The sequence below is a fragment of the Dermatophagoides farinae genome, chromosome 1 (assembly GCF_024713945.1).
Source record: "Dermatophagoides farinae isolate YC_2012a chromosome 1, ASM2471394v1, whole genome shotgun sequence".
Taxonomy (NCBI): Eukaryota; Metazoa; Arthropoda; class Arachnida; order Sarcoptiformes; family Pyroglyphidae; genus Dermatophagoides; species Dermatophagoides farinae.
The window spans coordinates 802883-824094 of NC_134677.1; the positions used below are offsets into that span (position 1 = coordinate 802883).

General features: G+C 29.4%; 2 protein-coding genes across 6 annotated transcripts; one reads left to right on the forward strand and one right to left on the reverse strand.

Moving 5' to 3' along the window:
- The first annotated feature begins 51 nt into the window (after window positions 1-51).
- LOC124492853 (mutS protein homolog 5) lies at window positions 52-2880 on the forward strand. Its single transcript, XM_047055858.2, has one exon. The coding sequence runs from the start codon at window positions 119-121 to the stop codon at window positions 2759-2761; it is 2643 nt and encodes an 880-aa protein (XP_046911814.1). The 5' UTR covers window positions 52-118; the 3' UTR covers window positions 2762-2880.
- On the reverse strand, window positions 2424-21185 carry LOC124491630 (ETS-like protein pointed). Of its 5 annotated transcripts, none has more exons than XM_075735419.1 (10): window positions 20645-21185; window positions 15786-16188; window positions 8627-8743; window positions 8357-8557; window positions 6724-7392; window positions 4261-4638; window positions 3804-4187; window positions 3569-3713; window positions 2790-3475; window positions 2424-2720 (listed from the first exon to the last, which is right to left on the reverse strand). In XM_075735419.1, exons 1-9 carry the CDS (start codon window positions 21104-21106, stop codon window positions 3277-3279), a joined length of 2958 nt encoding a protein of 985 aa, XP_075591534.1. In that variant the 5' UTR covers window positions 21107-21185; the 3' UTR covers window positions 2424-2720; window positions 2790-3276. The 5 variants fall into 5 exon arrangements, with proteins under 5 accessions (XP_075591534.1, XP_075591536.1, XP_075591537.1 ...); XM_075735421.1 differs by having other exon boundaries at window positions 3569-3710; window positions 20645-21184; XM_075735422.1 differs by lacking the exon at window positions 20645-21185 and adding an exon at window positions 16264-16293.
- Window positions 21186-21212: the final 27 nt, after the last annotated feature.

Genomic DNA, 21212 nt, shown 5'->3' on the forward strand with positions numbered 1-21212 from the left:
TTGAGAACAAATTCGAATGTTTTTTTTTTTGATTACATGTTCGACATTGACGTTTGATTCATTAATTCGATCAATCATCAATTGTTATTGATTGAATATCGTCAATTGAAAAAAAATCATGTCCGATTATACTTATTTCCAGAATGAAGACGATGATGAAAATAATAATAATGTTCAAGATGTTGAAAACAATGAACAAGAAATGTTACATTCGACTGCAACACATGATCAATACAGTTTTGATGAAATTGAATCGGTTCTTTTCATCAGTTATCAAGATCATAAAATAGCTTTTGCTTTTTATCATATTGGTTCATCCAAGATTGAATTATTCCATGAAATGTATGAATTTGAAGATTTTTTGGTCACTCGTAATGTATTGGCAAAACTTCAGCCATATAATGTGTTTGTTGGCACACAATGTGAATCAAAATTATTTTGGCTTCTAAAAAAATTATCATCAAATTTACGTGAAGAAATAGTGACAGTAATGATAGATGATGAAAATGATACAATTAATTCTAATGAACAACAACAAGAAGAAGAAGAGTCTATACAATTAGATACTACGGGCAATGAAGACTATGCCACAAATTCAATGATCAAAAATGAAGATGAAGAAAATTTGTCATTCGCATTAGAAGGTGATACAACATTGAATCTACTGCAAAATAGTTTTAAACTTCATGTTGTATCATCGAAATTATTCAATTATGACCAATGCAAATCACGAATTGTATCGTTCGATTATAAGCCAATTTCACATCTAAGTGATAATACTATTCGATACATTTATCTTACATCACATGTTGATTTTTCCGAAAAAAACAGCATTCGTTCACTTGGTGTATTGTTATTTTTCATTGAAAAACATTCATTGAATCAATCATCAACATTACCTCTTAACACTACTAATATCAATAGCATAACGGATATCGTTTATTTCTTTCTCGATTCATTTGTATCGATTGACCAAACAACATATGAAGCTTTAGATATTTTTAAAAATGAATGGCATCCATCACTGTCGAAAAAAGGATTGACAAAAAAAGAAAGTTTCTCCCTATATGGTGTATTCAATTCATGTGCCAGTAAAATTGGCTCGAATTATTTGCGTAAAATTTTTCTTCAACCAATTACCAATATTGACATTTTAGAAGAACGATTGAATATTGTCGATTTTTTCACTTGTCAAGAACAAACATATCTCAAAACAATGATATATGATTTTCTTAAAAATATCAAACATATACCACCGATAATTAATCGTTTTCGTTCATCAAATTTTCAAATTTCCGATTTTCGTATATTACAACAAAATCTTATCAGCGTTATATCGATAAAAAATCTTGTTACTAATCGTTTAGCGAATCTGGAGCAAAAACCAAAAATTTGTGAAGAAATAACTGATCATTATATAATTGTTTTGAATGAAATTCTTGAATGTATAGAAAAAACAATCGATTTTGATAAATCCAAAAATGATGGAAAAGTTGCAATCAAAACCGGTATCGATGAACAATTGGATAAGAAAAAATTCTATTTCAATAAATTACCGGAAATTCTTCGCAATGCTATTGCTGAAGATACATTAATCAATGATTTGATCCAAACATATAATATAAACATTACGCTTTATTATATTCCACAATTGGGATTTCTACTAAAATTATTATTGATTGAAGCGCAGAAAATTACCGATATCGATAAATATGGATTAAGATTTTTGTTTTGTGCCGAAACTGCTGCTTATTATAAAAATTCAAATACAGATCAATATGATTCTTTATTCGGTGATATTCATGGTGAAATCAATGATCTGACACATCAGAATCTTGTGAAGATTAAAGAATTCATCATTGAACGTATAGATAAGTTATTGGTGGCCAACAATTATTGTGCATTTCTTGATGCAATGATAGCGATAAGTCAAGCAGCAATTGATATGAATTTCAATCGACCAAAACTTAATTGTCAAGGCACAATTAACATCTGTGAAGGTCGACATCCACTTTATGAATTAATAACACGATCATTTGTACCAAATGATTACTATAGTGACAATCAATCATCAAAAACAATGATCATTTTTGGTCAAAATGGTAGTGGCAAAACTGTGTATTTGAAACAGATTTGTTTGATAATTTTTCTTGCACATATCGGTTCATTTGTTCCCGCTAAATCGGCTGAAATTCAAGTGGTGGATAAAATTTTCACCCGAATCCGTACGCCAGAATCAATTTCAACACAATTATCATCATTTAAACTTGATCTTAATCAAATGATTGCGGCAACTAAATGTGCTAAACGTCGTTCATTGGTTATAATCGATTGTTTTGGCAAAGGTACACTACATGTTGATGGTTATTCATTGCTCAAAAGTTTTATCGATTATTGGACCAATAATGACCAACAGCCATATCTTATCATTTCAACACATTTTAATATGCTATCAACAACAATGATTGATCGAGATAAAGCAGTCATGGGCCATTTCGATAAAGAATCACAAGATTATAAATTAAAATTATGTGAAAAAAATGCCAATGAAATAACGACCGTTCATACAGCTCCGGAATTGATTGATTTATGCCATAAAGTTTATGATGAACAAGAAAAAACGGAATCAATCACAGAAATGAAAAATAAATTTCGATCTTATATACAACTTGCTGATATGGTCATAAATAATGAACCAATCGAATCGATCAACTCATTGGCTAAAGATATAATTTCAAAATATCATACAAAATGTAAATAATCATATCATCATCATCATTCTTACTCACCATTTTATATATTTCATAATTTAATCTTTTATTTTTTTCCATTTTTTTCAAAATAAATTTAAGAATAAAGAAAATATAACATAGAATATACTACAAGATGTGATCATCATTGTTGGTGTTTTTTAAAAAAAAAAATAATAAATACAAAAAGCACGTGATTATTGTTTTTTTTCGGTAAATTAATAGAAATCAAGAACAAGAAAAAAAATAATGAAATTAAGGCCATAGATGAGAAGGCAATGAACGATGATGATGGTGTATGGAAAATGTGAAAATCATTTATGTGAACGACAATATATTGTTGATCAACGATGAGAGAGAAAGTGAGAGAGAGAGAAGTAAATGTTGTTTTCTTTTAAAGACGACTAGGTGCACCACCAAATAATCTTTTTATATCAGTTGTTGTTGTTTTGTTTTAAACGAAAACAATACAATTCTAATGACCAGAAAGATGGCTCATTAATTGATTGATTGATTAAAGTTCATTTTAATCTTCTTCTTTCTTTTCAGGTTTGAGATCAACAACAGAATGTAAATCTTCTGGTTTACATCCTAAAAGACTTTGTAGGTCACAAACAAAACGATAAACATAGCGTTTACCAGCCGTCTTATGAATAATATTTTTATCATAATAATAACGAAGGCCACGACTTAATTTTTCATAATTCATTTTTGGCTTATTTTTTCTAAATAAATTAAATAAAAAAATAAAAAAAAAATAAATACGTATGTGTGTTTTCGATAATTAAAAATTCATCAATAATTCAATAATTAATTACCTAATACCCCAACGGCGTGCTACTTCATCGGGATCGGTCAATTTAAATTCCCAACCATCACCAGTCCATGAGATGAAACTTTGACAATCTTTATCAGTTAATAATTCAAGCAAAAATTGCCACAATTGTATTGGTCCACTACCTGCTTATTATTATTATTAGTTGTATTAATATGCAAAATAATCAATAATGAATGATTTGTTATTAGAACGAAAAAAAACAATGAAATTCATACCTGCTAGAACTGCTGCTTGAATGAATGGTTTTCCATCTATAGATGACTGGTGAAAAATATTGGCTCCTTGATGTACACCATTCGAATGTATAATATTATTGTTGACCATTGTATTCAAACCGATTTGATCACGACCATGAATTGGTAATGATTCATAATTGGCATTCATATGATTTGGAACTAATGTATTAATATTCGGTGATGGTATCGTATTTGGCATCAATGTTGAACCAATGGTTGAACCAATATTTGCTAAATCATTTGTGGGCCATTGTTCAGGTGATGGTGTATGCGGTATTGATGATGGTGTCATTGTTGAAAATGAATTTTCATATTGGCCATAATTATCAATCATACTGGGTAGCTCATTACCCGTATATCGACCTAAGTGACATTTTACAATGAACAAAAAAGAATGAACAGGTTGCAAAAAAAATGAACAAAAAAAAATAATTACCAAAATAATTATGTGGACCTCTATTGAATTTTGGTTGATATTGTTGAGAGAATTTACCACTATCAATCACCATTGTATGAGCTAAATAGAATTCTGAATGAGCTTCCAAATAATGATGATGATTATCATTATTATTATTATGATGATTATGGTTATGATGATGACCATTTGTCGAGGTAGGCAAATGTTGTTGATAAGTTTCAGCATTTTCCGTTTCAAAGGATTGATGATGATGATGATGATGATGATTATTATTATTATTATGATGATGATTTGATTGTTGATGACGATTCATGGCGATCATTTTATCTGCATTATTATTATTATTGCCAGTAGGTGATAATTCATTCATTGAGGCAATTGATTGAGAATAAGAACCTATTTAAAAAAAAACAATGAAAAATAGATATAAACAAAAATGATAAACCAAAAAAAAAAAAAAAAAATCAAATCATTACACGCACACAAACAACAACAACAACAAAAAAACATTTCATACATGATTTTCGTATATAAAATTGACAACAACAAGTTAAACGATTCAACAAGTGGTTGTGGTGGTCCATAAATAAATTGTCCATTTAAAACCACCAACATCAGAAAAAAAACGATGACAATGATGATAATAACCGATAGTTTTTTTTTTGTTTTTGTTACCCGAAACAACAACTAGACAAACAGGCGTTGTTTTATTGATGAAAATGTGATTTTTAGAACAAAAAAAATTTTTTTTTTTTTTACTATCGTTATCGGGCATTACACAATCATTATATAATAAAAAATAATAATGATAAAGATTTCAAATTCAAAATTTCTATTTGTAAACTAATTATAATCTCGAAATCAAAATGAAATCCAAAATTTAACACTCTATCCAATCACAACGATGATGATGATAGTGTGTCCATGTAACTAACTAACTAACCAAACAACCCGATATTCATATGCTTATTCGTTTTTTTTTTCTTCTTTGTTCTTTCATTTTAATATTTTATTATTATTATTATAAACATTATAATAATGTTTTGTGTGTTCTCGGATATTTTTTTCTTTTCCACTGTTTTTTTTTTTTTTGTTTTTGTTTTGTTTTGTTGACACAAGGCGCGCGAAGGTCGGACATTTTTGAATAGAAAAAAAAACAACATTTAACACATCATCATCATCATCAACATTCAACTTAACAACATTCATCACATATATAAATGGTACGCCATAGGAACAATGTATACACACACACACACACACACGACAACTACGGTGACGACAAATATCATCATCATCATCATCAAAATATATTTAGGCGCGTACTTGTTTTTCATTTCATATAGTCGAAATACGGACCAACTAAAAAAAAAAAAAAAAAAATACATATTGGATGGATACCATGGATGCTAAAATTGTTGTGTTTATAATGATCTATAGCTTTAAATATATGTTATGTTATGTGTGTGTGTGTGTGTTTGTCAAAAAAGAAAAAAAAAATCTTATTATTATCAACAACGACAAACATCCGTTTATTGTTCCACTTTTGGACACTCAATACACACACGAAAAAACGAATGGCGACGAATTTTTTTTCGCTTTACTTCGCTATTTAGTACAATATAATGTGTATGTGTAATGAACAAATGATTTGTTTGTTTGATTGGCTGGTTTTTGGTTTTTTTTTCTTCGTTTGATTTGGTTTGGTTGTTCATTGATGTTATTCGTGTGCCTTTTTTTTTTTTTGATTTCGCCTTTTGAAAACATTTACAATTCAACATTTTCTATACTAAATATAGTTTTGATGATATAAATTCATTTGCCCATTCTACATGGTGTGTGTGGCCGAAAAATGTTTTTGTTTTCATTTTTTTTGCTGTTGTTCATATCATCACAAAGATCGAAAAAAATGTCAAGTTATTAACGGATTCCGTTTATGAAAAAAAAAATCCCGATCAATTGGATCAATCGATCGATCGATTAACAATCATCATTGGCATATAGCAGACAATTTGTTATAATTTCGATTGATTTGATTAATCTATTAATTAATTAATTGAAATCTAGTTTTTGAATTATGTAATTTATATTTATAGCTAAGTGGCCAATATATGATCAACACAATATCCTAGTAATTGAATAATAAATGAATTGATGATGATGATTAGAGACACGCGATCAAAGCTTGAAATCTAATGTTTCACATAAATAATATACATCAAAAACCATGATTTTGATAAAAATCAATCTCAATCAATTCAAATTGCACTTGATTAGTGGTGGTTGTTGTGTTCAATTTGAAAAAAAGGCAAAAAGAAAGAGGGAGAAGAGAAAATTCTATAGCCTATTATATTATGTACATGATTCAATGAAAATGATCTAATTAAATTGAATTGACTCAATTAAAATCTAGCTTGCATGCTGTGTGTAAAACGATTCTTATGGATAATAAATGAATTGATGATTGAATGAATCACTTACCATCGATAAAATTTGATAAAGTTGTAATTGCCATCGGCGTTGTTGATAAAGATGATGATGATGATGATGATGATGATATAACATCAGGCATTGATGATGTCATAGGCACATTCATTATCATTGACTTGTTATGATTATTATTCGGATTGTTGTTGTTGTTGTTATTATTGATAGTATTTATTGTTGAATTTGTTGTTGTTGTTGTTGCTGTTGCTGTTGTTGTTGTTACATTATCCGTACACGATGAAATTATGTCTGTATTTTGTTGTTGTTGTTGCTGTTGATTATTAGTTATTGATGTCGATGATGAAGAAGATGACGATGATGATGATGATTGTTGTTGTTGTTGTTGTTGTGAATGATGATGATCATTAAATGGTGATGAATAAATAACATCAGATTGATGATGATTTAAATGTTGAAGATTATCATGATGATGATTATGATGATGATGATGAGAATGATTATGATGACCAATAACAATAGGATCAATATTTGTTGTCGATGATGATGACGACGGCGATGTTATTGGTGGTGGTGTTGTTGTTGTTGTTGTCGTTTGTAATTGATGTTGTTGTTGTTGAAAAAAATCATTAAATTCTGTACCACAATCAATATAATTTGCTGTTGTTGGAACGTTATTATTATCAACTATTGATCCATCGGAATCTATTTGGTTTTTTTTGTTGTTGTTGTTGGTGGTAAATAGAAAAAAAAGAAAAAAAAATTATCGATAAATTGAAAATGAAATATATAAACAAAACACCAACAAAAGTCATTTAAAGTTTGGAAAAAAATGATTCAAACACTCAACATACACACACACACACGCACATAAACACATGAAACCGGATGTAATTAATTAGCCATTAGCTAGCTGTACATGAATGTATTTGAATTGTAGTGAAATGGATATTGAAAATTGGACAAAAAAAAACAACGAAAACAAACAAAGAAAAAAAAAATTTCAAAAACTAAAACTTTTCTCTGATGTGTCTAAATTCTCAAACTATGCTCCTTATCAGATCAGAATTTTTTTTCGTTTTGTTTTCGTATTTCTCTGAATCTCTCTGTGTTTGTGTCCATTTCACATCAATGAATCATGTTTTTTTTTTGGTCTGTTGAATTGAATCGCCAATACAAAAAAAAATGGTCATCAATGTACTACACCCATGTATATATATAGAGAGAGAAAGAGAAAATGAAATAGAAAACCAGAATCAAAAAAAAAAAAAAAAAAAAAAAAAAAAACAGAAGCCAAATAAAAACGGCGCAGAAGTAAAAAAAAAATGTATATCTATTACGATTTTGGCTATATAAAATGAACTACGCTGTATTTTATTTTTTTGGACACCCTTATACATCACTACTATACCACCATATTACACACACACACACACCATCAAAAATAGAGAGAGGGAGAGAGAGAGAGATATTTATGATTAAGGCGGGATTGATGATGATGATGATGTCTAACCAAAAAAAAAAAAAAAAAATTATGTGTGAAAATTGTAAATTATCATGTTTGTGTAGGTGGAGCTTCAATAAGTGTGTGTGTGTGTGTGTGTGTTTGTATATGCGCCATATGTAAATGATGTTTGAAACGGAAATGATGAATAAAATTTATTCTTACCTCTAAGTAATCGATCCAAATGTTCCCAAAGTATATCACCAACATATGGTGGTGTTTGAGCCAAAAACATTTCTTTACCCATTTCACAAATCATTTTACCGGTCATTAGAAAACTTTGTGCATCAAATCCATCAAGATTAAATTCTTTTATAGCCCATAATAGCCAATGATTTACATCGGATTCAGACCATAGCTGTGGATCTATTCATTAGTGATTTAAAAAAATAAATGAGTGAAAGTTATTTTTTTTTTCCTATTCATCATCATTACCTTTAGGAATGTTGAATTCATCTCGTTCTTTTTCCCAACTAGCAAAACTGGCCGCTAATGCTTGTGACATTTTTTGATTTGTACCCGGCGTCAATGGAGGCACTTGTATTGGTATATCTAAAATTTGAATATGCATATGTGATTGATTGAATATCAAAAGAGAAAAAACAAAAAACAAACAAAAAAAATTAAACCATAAAACATATCCATGATACAGAGATAAAATTAATCATCATCATCATCATTTATAGTCAAATTGTGAAAACAAAACAAAAAAAAAAACAAAAAAAATCCAAAACAAAAATCCGAAAACCACACACACACGGTATATTTCGGAAAGTCAGAAAAAAACCGGCGCCGCAGCCGCCGACGCAGCTAATTAACTAATTTATCATTTCATTATCATGACTGTAAATGAAAACAAAAAAAAATCATCATCATTTTTTGCCACTGATCACAAATCATCAGTTAATCGACTAGGCAATCATCTATGATAAAACAAAACGAAACAAAACAAAATCCAAAAAAAAACATACACGCACACACACACAGAAGCCTATTTTATTTTACCATAAACATTTCAGTTTATCCAAAACAGCAACAATAACAATAAACAAATCAGGTCAACGCATCATAATAATCCATTTTACATTCACTAATCACAAGCATACACATAAAAAAACATATCGGCTTTTTTGTTGTTGTTGTTGTTGTTGTTGTTGTTACAAATACAAAAGAAAAATATTACGTAATTTACATTGAATTGGCCATTTAATAAAAACCCAAAATGAATTTTTTTTTTTTTTTTAAATGCAGTGACATTTAAATCTGTGCCATAACTTAACGGTGAAAAATAGCAACAACAACAACAACAATGAATTGTGATACAAAAATCAAAAAAAAAAAAAAATTAAAATCAAAACAGATGGCCAATGATCATCATTTTGTTGTTGGTTAGGGTAAAAATGAAAATTAAAAAACAAAACACACAAGAAAAACGTTGGCCACCTGTTGTATATATGTGAATGTAGAAAAAAAAAATTAAATGGACACACGACATTTACGTATCATCATTAAAAAGGTAGCTAGTTAGTCATCGTCATGGTCAGGTCAGGTGCGTGTGTGTGTGTGATCAAAAAAAAAGTCAAAAAAAAGACCTTGGCGACATTTTTTTTTACTTTGTAAAAAAAAACATCATCATCCAAGACCTTCTAAACACATCACACACTGTACAAAGATAATTGATTCAAACGGTGGTGGGCTAGTAAAGAACAGAAAAAAACCAGACGATAAAAAAAATTCGGTCTTATAATAATGGGTGATGTTTTTTTTTGTCGTTGTCGACATTGTCATTTTCGGGATAATTTCATTGTCAATGAGAAAAAAAAAGAAAAAAAAGAAAATAAAATTTTTTTTTTTTGCAACAAAAAAAAAATTATTACAGAGTGAAATTAGAAATAATAATAATGAAAAAAAGAAAGTTAAAAAAACAAGAACAAGGTCAATTCGATTGTATATACACGCTTGAATTATGGCCTTATGACACACACACACACTTGTATATCAAACACACACGAGTATATTTCCAACAAACCACCACACACCACCACTCATCATCATCATCATCAAAACCCAGAACCCAATGTCTTGTCATGCATTACACGGAATTGATGGCCAGATATAATAAACCAAAAAAAAAAAAGGAAACGAAAGCAAAAAAAAAATTCCATTATAAATCTGAAAAAAAGAACCGAACCAAAGAAGAAAAAAATACACAGAAATGTCACAAACAAAGTAAAATAATAAAGATCTAGAGTAGATGATTTAGTGTGGTTTCAGGTGTGTGTGTGTGTGTGTGTGTGTGTGTGTGTGTGTGTGTGTGTGTGTGTGTGTAACATATGGCTGGAATTTTTTTTTTGTTTTTCATTAGAAAATAAAAACAACAAACAAAAAAACATTACCATTGTACAAGTGATGAGTGGATTACAAAAGATGAAATTAAGAATTATTTCATCAATTTTAAAACAATTAAAATGGTAACAAAACAAAACAAAAAAAAAAAAAACATCAAATGGCCAAAACAAGCTGGCTAGCTAGCAATCATCATCATCATCATCATGATCCGGTGATTATTATTATGATGATGTCAATTGGCCAGGGTTCAGTGGTCACACACAACACACACACGAGCAGAGATTCTTTACTAAAGTTTTCAATTTTTTTTTTATTTTGAATCATAAATCAGTTGATGTTAGCCGACGACACAGACACACACACACACACACATATACGAAATTATCGTATAGAGATCATCATCGTCATCAATATGAATGGACAAATGTGAAAAAAAATGGAAAATAAAAACTAAAGTTTAAACATAATTTCCGGTCTTGTTTTTTTTTCTACATTGATTTTTTTTCTGGTGCGTGTGTGTGTGTGTGTGCGTGTGACCAATGAGCCAATGAGCCAGACCAAAATGAGTTTATAACTACCACCACCACCACCAATGAACTATCCTCTTTAATTTTTTGTTTTGTTTTGTTTTGTTTTTGTTGAATGAATATCTGGCATCTGGTTTGTCGATGTCGATGTGGTCATGTTGTAATATTTTAGTTTTTTTTACCACCCCCCCTCATTTGGCAATATGAATTCAGCAAAAAAAAAAAAAAAAATAGATAGATAGATAGAGGCAAACAACAAATGTTTCGAGGATAGGGGACAATATCGTCGTCATCGTCATCGTCATCATCGTCGTTAGATCCGATGACAATTGACCCAAACGAATATTTCGACATCAACAACAACAACAACAAAAACAACTTGCAAAAATAAATGAGAAATTAATTGCCACTCACTTGTACTTATATTCAACTACTATACTTTACATAAATTTCACAATAAGGTTTCCACCCTCAATTTTTTTTTTTTACTAATATTTACGTTTGGGTGTGCTTGATGATCAAAAAAAAATTTTTTTTTTTGTTCTTCACAATATTGCACTTACTCGTAGCATCCAATGATGATGATGATGATGATGATGGCAATGGTGGTGGTGGTGGTGGTGGCGGCGGTATTAATAATAAACAATTATCAAATCTATCTGATCGTAATGAAGATGTGGATTGTTGTAGTTGTTGTTGACTTAATAATGCATAGGTAAGATTATAGGCTGCTGCAGTTGCTGTTAATGGTATTTGGGGCGGTAGTGGTGGTGGTTGTCGTAATGATGACATTGATTGACCACCATTAGCCATATTGATCAGTTTTTTGTTTTAAAAAAAAATCAATTGTCAAAATTCAAAACAAACAAACAAACAAAACACTTTTTTTTTGCAAAATAGCTAAAACATCAAAGTTAAAATCTAATACTAAACTAAACCCTGTATACAAAATTTATAAAATAAAAATAAAGCAAATGAAAGAAACAAAACAAAAAAAAATGGATTGAAATTTGAACAAAGAAAAAAACCTTGGTGATCATGGTTTGGAACAACAACAACAACAACAACAACGAGAAAAACCAAAAAAAAAAAAAAAAAAATGCATAAAAACCACTTATTCACACATCATATTTACACACAGACACACACACACATACAAGCAGCAAATACAATGGTAAAAAAAATAGACACAAAAACCCAGAAAACAGAAAAAAAAATCATAAATTGAAATCATTTCATCAACACTTTCGCAAATATTACCAAAAGAGAGAAAGCTGAATAAAAGAGAACAACAACAGATTAGCATAAATTTTTTTTTTTTTTTTTTTTGGTGAATAAATGACCACCACCACCACCATAACAATAAATATTTGGCAATAAACCAGACACAGACAGTTTATAGAGACTAATTAACCATTGGTTTCAATTCTGGAGAATACAACCAGAAAAAATTCATCATGATGAATGATTGAAAACTTGAAACAATTTGCTGTTATTTTGTGAAATTAATTTTTATATGAATAAAAAAAAAACAAACTAAGCACTGTATTTTTCTTTTGTTTTATTTTTATTGCACATATCGATTTCAGGTTTACCACCTGATCTAATTATCAGATTGTTAGATCTAAGCATAGGTATGTGTGTGTGTGTGTGTATTTCCCTCAAATTCTAATCTATTCAAATGATCAACAACAACAACAGATATGAAAGGTGTTTATTGGCAAGCATTTTTTTTTGTTTTGTTTCATAAATCAAAGAAATCAATCTTTGAGAGAAATAATCTTGGTGGTTCAAAAAAAAAAAAAAAAAAAAAGAAAAACAAAGTAAATCAATTATAATCATCCAAGCCTATCACTTTTACATTCACTCTCTCTCTCTCTCTCTCTTTCTCATTCTCACTCACCTATATGTATGATACCAATTATTTCACATTTGACATTGATACATTTTGACTATGGCAATAATAAACACGTGCTAAAATTAAACACGTATTATGCAAATAAAAAAAAAGAAAAATTTTTTCAATTGAATCTAGAATTTGAATAATAGAAAAAAAATGTACAGAAAAAAAATCGTTCAATTTTGAATTTAATTTTTTTTTTTTGATTTCTGAATCAAAATTCATTGGAATCGATAAATGGGAAAAAAACAACATATACACACACACAGACAGGAAACAGTGTCGTGCGTTTTTCTGGCCAAAAACAAAAAAAAAACAAACGATGATGATGAAAAATGAGAATCATTAAAACAGGAAATTGAATCGATACATACGTAATTATTAAAGTGAATGGGCAATAATTATTTGATAACAAAAAAAAAAATAAAAAAAAAATTGGATGAAAACAACAACAACAACAACAACAAGCCAGTGAAATCAAAAAAAAAAAACGAAATACGAAATACTATTGCCCACCACTTGTTGCTGTTGTTTGATTTCAATTTTCAATTTCAATTGTCATAGTTTGACGTTTGAAATTATTATTATTTTTTTTTCTTCACTAAAAAACCAAAATTCATTCACAGTTAATGTTGTTGTTGTTGTTGTCGGCGTTATATTGTTGCTAACCGATATCATTTTCTTCGGTTGGACTGTTTAGGATCCATTTTTTATTTTGTTTGTTTTGTTGTATGAGAATTAATGTTAATGAAAAAACCTTGAAACTCTCTCTCTCTCACACACACTCTATTCTGTATAAGTACGAAATGATTTCATTTCAAAGATCAAAAAAAAGGGAGATTTTAAGAATTGAAATCAATCAAATTTTAGCCAATTGAACAAATAATATTGATTATGTAAAATGAGCTCAATGTATATGCGCGTGTTTATTTTTTTTTTGATGAGATTAATTCATTCATTCATTCATTTTTTTTTCTGGCAAATTAACATAACCGTGACCAGATTTTTTTTTTTTAGAAAAAAAATTTTTCAATTTATGATGAAATAACCGATTTATCAGAAAAAAAAGATTTAACACGTGCTTTTTTTCGTTAATCGCCACGTCTATATGTGAAAGCGAGCGATTATACACTTGACACAAATATTCATTCATTCATACAGAAAAACAAAAACATAGCCAAAATGGCCATATTTTAGATTTACATAAACAAAACAAAAAAAATTTACATATTTTTTTTGTGCGAGGATGATGACAATGATTGTGTAATTATTATTTGGCTAATAATAATGGAACAACAACAATTTAAAATTACAAAATTCAACAACAACAAATCTACAATAATTGAAATAAACAAATAAAAACCCTACCTGAGAGAATGGCCGAAATAAAAAAAAAACATCCAAAAACACAAACAAAAAAAATTTGTCGTCGTCGTTGTTGTTGTTGTGTGTTTGCCGAACAACGGCAATTGCTCAAATGATGATTTTTCTGTTTTTTTTTCATTATTCGACTTGATTCATTTATTCGAGATGAGCTTTATTCAATGAACAGAACAACAACAACAAAAAAAAATCATGTAAGCCACAACCAGATAAATAAAACAACAACCAACAACAACAACAACAACAACAAGCATATATAGAACATGTACATTTATGCATTTTGAATTGAAATTCTTATCATCATTTTGGCAGACCATCGAAATTTTTTTTTTTGTGTTTTTTTTTGAAAATCCAGAAAGGAAATTGATCACCACCAACGATCGATCGATAGATCGAACAAACGAATGCAACTTGTTTGTTAAAACGAAAACATTGCACACACACACACTTGTTGTTGTTGTTTGAAATACAGTGAAAAAAAAAATTTTTTTCTTTCTTCTCATTTTCATCTTCGGTTATTTGTTTCAATTTTTTTTATATATCGTTTATATTTGATCAATATTTTTTGTCTGTTGTTTGACAACGAACAAAACAAAACAAAAAAAACCAACACTATAAACGAAATTGTTAGAAAAAAAAATAGTTCATCATCATCATCATCATCATTATTTTTCATTATGATGAATGCAATTATTATTACTAAAAATCTGGGGATTGTATGATAAGCTTGCACATACAGAAAGAGAGAAAAAAAAATTCTGGTCAACCAAATTCACAAATCAATCGATTGATTGATTGAATGATTAGCATATCAATCATGATTATTATTCTGTGTATGTGTATGTGTATGTTCGATGTGAGATTAACAGAACACACACACACACCAGTTGAACATATTTTTTATCATTTGGAATTTATATCCATGACAAATTAGCCATAATTATCGACATTTAACACCATAACAAATATCATCAAGCAAACTGCAGTCTCTACATCAGTTCGATCAGGCTCATTAGCTTCAGAAAAAAAATGACTAAAGCCAAGCATAAAGTTAAAGAAAGAAAAATATGATCCATATTCAAAAAAAAAACGATTAGAAAAGAAAAAGTACTCAAAATTTGAATTCATTTTTTTTTTGCTCTGAGATTTCTATCACATTATTTATCCCAAGCTATCTCTATCTATATATCTATCTATGAAACAGAGAGCGTTTGTCAAGCATGTGTTCAAGGTTATTCCACACAAACACACACACACTCAATATGTTGATGAAATTTGAATACAAAAAACATGCACACAGATTTGAATAGACGGCGTTATAACCAGAAAAATAAATAAAAAATAAAAATCCAATCTACAAGTTTGATTGTCTGACTGCCATCTATCCAATTGGATTTGGAACAATAAAATGAAAAAAAACAAAAAAAAAACTTACCACCGGTATAGATATCACTATTATTATTATCATAAATATCACTTAATGATGGAACTTTTTGTATACTACTTGAATCCGATGATATGGATGATAATGATGATGATGATGATATTATATGATGATCATTCATCATCATCATTATTAAACTAGATGATGATGGTGGCGATGATGATGGTGATATTGATGATGTTGTTGAACAATTACCAGTTGTTCGTATTGATGGTGTTTTTAATACTGTTGTTGTTTTAGCATCCAACATATCCATTGTTGTCGACGTTGTTGTTGTTGTCGTCGTTGATGATGATGATGTGGATGATGTCATATTATTTAAATCAAATAAAATATTTGATTTACAATCCAATTCATGTTGTGATGATAAAAGTAGATCCATTTCAAATTTTACCTGTTGAACAAAATGAAAAAAAAATTGTGAAAAAAAAATTGAAAATTTAATCCAAAATATCACACACACACACACCATCTTTATCATCATCGTTATTATTTATTGATTCATCAACAAAAAAATTGATTGATTGATTGATTTGATTATATCAAATATTACAATATCCGGCGATAATGATGTAATCGAGAGAGAGAGAGAGAGAGAGAAAAAAAAATGAAAACACAATGTTTTTCTCACACAAATGAAATAATCTTAGTCGTCGTCGTTGTTGTTGTTGTTGTCGTCGGAGTCGAAACAAGATTAAAAAAAACCCTGAAGGTTTTTTTTTGGTGAAAATGAAAATCAAAGATTTCTATTTATTTTTCGAAAGAAGAAGAAGAAGAAACATTGTGAATCAAAAAAAAAGCAACAAGTTGTTTTGAACGGAACACACAATTCATCGAAAAAATAGCCATCAAAGTTGTTTCGATAAAGACGACAATGATTGTGATGGTGGTGGTGGTGGTGGTGATGGTTAACGATAGTTTTTTCTTTTTTGGTTCATAGTGATGATGATGATGATGATGACCTAGAAAATAGGCGCGAGCGTGGGAAATTTTCGCGTGCTACGTTTGCTTGCTTACTTGTTGGCTGTGTGGCTGCTGGCTAGCTAGCCGTCGTCATTTACTTTGGCCATCAATTCGAAATCAACTACAATCATCATCATCATCATTGATATTTGAGTGAGGGTATCGAGTGAACAAGACGAGAAAGTGAACTTTGTGTATGTGTGTGTGTGTGTCACAATTTCTTTAATGACCACCAATCGGAAAAAAAACCAAAAAAGAAAGAGGGGAAAAGATCTACGATTTCAAACTACTAGCCAATAACCGAAACAAACAATCATCATCATCATAGGCCAGGTGTGTAATGTATAGACACTATGATCATCATCAGCTGCCTTCATCTTCCGATTAAACTTTGTTTTGTTGAGTGGGGGGGGGGGAGGACGGACGGATGGATAGATAGATGGTTACAGTAAGAATCAAATGTTTTTTTTCAGAGTAAGAAAAAAATGAATGAATGAATGGGTGAGGGGTATGAAAATGAATGAGATATTGAAAAAGGTAGCATGATGGTGATGATCATCATGTTGGAAAAGAGTTGAATGAATGAACACACACACAGACACAGATATACATACGATAAAAATGGTGGTAGTATTTCTTTTTCTCTCTCATATATACAGATTTTCATTCATAAAATTTTTTTTCTACAACTTACATCTGTGTGTGTGTGTTTGTACAATCTACATGTGTGTGCATGTTTATACAGTGATTGAACGGAAGTTTGTACATTACAGAATAGAAGTACAAAAACCGAAAGAAAATGAACTGAAAATCAACAGGTCAACAACAATCATAGCGGTCTGTTGGCCGTCTATTTATATATAGTAAACGTTTACGGTTTGCATGTAAACTTAAAAGTTATAATGAAAGACCAAAAAAAAATTAGGTTTCCATTAGCTGACCAATTCTATCAATGGGTGTTGGATAAATTTTTTTTTCTCATTTTAGATTTTGTTTTTTTAAAAATTTTCAATGTCAAACAAAAATATGCACATGACAAATGTTAATGTTTTTTTTTTGTTTGAAATTTCGCAATAAAATTTCATGAGATAATTTTTTTTTAAATTTTTCATGCAAAAAAAGGGTTGAATCATGTAAATTAATGATGAAGATGATGATGATCATCATCATCATCAAAAAGACCATTAATGATCATCAAGATGTTGCTGCCCTTAGGGACAATCGACATCTATCATCTCTGAAGATTTTTCATTCAGTGGTAACAAAATCAAAAAAAAAAAAAATTAAAATGAGAAAATAATCAACAGGTAGATTTTGTTTCATTGTAGATTATTATTTATTGGAAAATTACGTGCATACTTCATTTTATATATTTATATTTATGTCTATTAATCGATCGATAAATAAAAATTGAAAAAATTTTCAGAGAAAAAAAAATTTTCCCACGCTAAAGTTCAATTAAGATGTTGATATTGGCCATGAATTTATTATTACATTCAAATTCAAATTCATTCATTTGATGGTAATTGAAAATTCTTGTACACCTGAAATGTTTATGTTTTTTTTTTACATTATAATAATGATGTGATTGTCACATCTTCTTCAGCAATAAATACACAGAGACAGAAAGAACGATCAAGATCGATTGCATGATTTGTACCCTGAAGCTAATTTTGTTTTTTTTTTCGTTTTTCGTTTTGAAAATAGCTGCAGAAAACAAAAAAAAAATTAAATGAACGACAACTTTATGACTGAATTTTATCTGTTTTTTTTTTTTTTTTCGGTTCCTCAGATTGTACACTTTGTATATATTAAATGAAAGAAAAAAAAGATGAGACTAAGATAGATAGATGGATAGATTTGTTGTGGTTGATGACACAGAATACAAATGAACTAAAAAAAAAAAAAAGAAAAAAACAAAAATTTTGTTTCATCGTCGCTGTCCAAGGAAAAAAGTAATTAAAGTCCTATATATTTATTCGGGTTACGTGTTTTTGTACGTATTTGAAGACGACAATGAAAAGAAAAAAACGATTCATCAAAAAATGATCTGGACTCAACAGGTCGTTCGTTCGTTCGTTCGTTTTTTTTGCTTTGTTTGTTTCTTCTAAAAAACGACATCCGAAAATGAAAATAAGCAAAATGGAAAGCAATAACGAAAGAAAGAAAATGAAAATCGACATTGACATTTCGGTGGTAATGGTTCGACGACAAACAATTCAATATGAAGATGAAGATGATGATGATGATTTGTTTGCCGGAAATTTATTAGCTTCAAGGCATACGCACGAATCATCATCATCATCATCATTATTATCATACGATCCGATTGAATTGAACTAAACTAAACTAAAAATAAATGTATGACAACCGACAAAATTGAAGATGATGAAAAAAAAACTTCAAAGATGAAAATTTCTAATCCACCCCCTTATTACTACACAATATATACCTCCCTACCTTTCTCTCTCTCTCTCTCTCTCTCTCTCTCTCTCTCTCTCTCTCTCTCTCTCTCTCTCTCTCTCTCTCTCTCTCTCTCTCTCTCTCTCTCTCTCTCTCTCTCTCTCTCTCTCTCTCTCTCTCTCTCTCTTTCTGCCTGCTTGCTTGCTTGCTTATTTACCTAGCAATAATAAAATTATTCGACCGACCTACAGACCCATTAGATTCATTAATAAAAAAAAAATTAATTTTTCATTCATTATGATTCTCTTTATAGAGAAAGAAAACTAGAAGACTATCAGGTAATGTATAGTAAAATCGGATGTATGATTCATTCATTCAGATATAATTTTTTTTGTTTTGTTTTGTTTCTGGCCAAAATAAAATAAGGTGGAGAGGACCAGAAGAATGATAAATCGTAAGGGGGCCATAGATGAACCCATGCATGACCATGATTGTTGTTGTTGTTACTGCATTGGAAAAAAAAGTTGACAAAGAAAAAAAATGATCAAGTCAACCAAAAAAAAACAACTACGACAACTAAATGTAATAATCTGTATACTATCTCTTTCTGGATATGATTGTTGGACCGAGGTATATAATTTTTTTTTCCAACCTTGATTTACGTTTGTCATTAAATGGATAATAATGATCATCGGAACTAGTGTTGTTCGACTACATCATATACTGATGCTGATGATGATTTCACTTTTTTTTTCACTGGATTCATCAGTGAAAAAAAAATGAACTAAATTTATTGATTGGTCAATATTTTCTTTTTTTTTATCCTTTTTTTTCATTGTCGGAAAATTTTCCAATCAAAGAGCAGCTGTAATGTTTTTTTCAAAAATTGTTAACAACTTGTTACTACTAACAAGATTGATTGTTAAAAAAAATAAAAATAAAAAAATTGAAATTGAATTTAACCGTTTGAACTTGCTGAGAAAACTTTTAAACTTTTTTCGTTCTCACATTTTTTTTTATTGTTATTGTTATTGAATTGATCATGAAAATCACCCAATATATAAAATTCCCATATATATAGTCTATTGTGTATTGTGTCTGCGACAAACATACACACACACACACATAGACATAGACATAAACATAGAAACACGAGATGGAAAAAAATGGGCTGGTTGTTGAACAAGGTCAGTATGGTCATGACCCTCTCTCACTCTGTATGTTTGTTTTCATCATCATCATTCTCACAAAATGGCTTGATATTGATGGTGGCCATGGGTTAGTTAACAATACCGTTTTTTTTTTAATCATTCGAATCGAGAGAAAAAGTAAAACACATAACTATTTTAACCTAAACTATTCATAAAAATTTTTTTTTCTCGAATGAATGAATATTAAAAAAAACAAAATAATAGAGAATGGATGGAAAAAAAATCAATCATCGATAATCAGAAATAAAAAAAAAACATAAGCTACACACTTACTTTCAAGGGTGAAGATAATTTTTTGCTATTCATAGACATTATTCCACCATTATTATTAAAACCATTAGCCGAATCATGATCATGATCATCATCATCATGATAATCATGATTGGTCATCGATGATGGCAATAATGTTTTTATATGATTTTGATGATGATGATTCCATATATCATCATCATCATATGGATGATGTTGTTGGTTTTCTTGTTGATTTTGATAATGATGATTGTGGTGATGGTGGTGGTGGTGGTCGTTGCCTTGATTTCTATTGTTATTCATATCTTTTATTGTTGCCGTTGTTGCAGTTGTCGAGGTTATTAATTTTTCATTTAACGTTTTGGTTTGATTGAAAATATTGTCCAATATTGTATTTGAAGGATAATATGATCGTTGATTCAATGATGATGATGATGATGATGGTGTTGTTTTATGATGTTTTGCAGCATGTAGCACAAGTTCCATGTTTTTTTTCAATTTGGATTCGATTCGATTCTATATTCACTCGAATAGTATCAAAAAACAAAAAACAAAAAAAAATCAAAATAGAATCGAACGACGAAATGACACA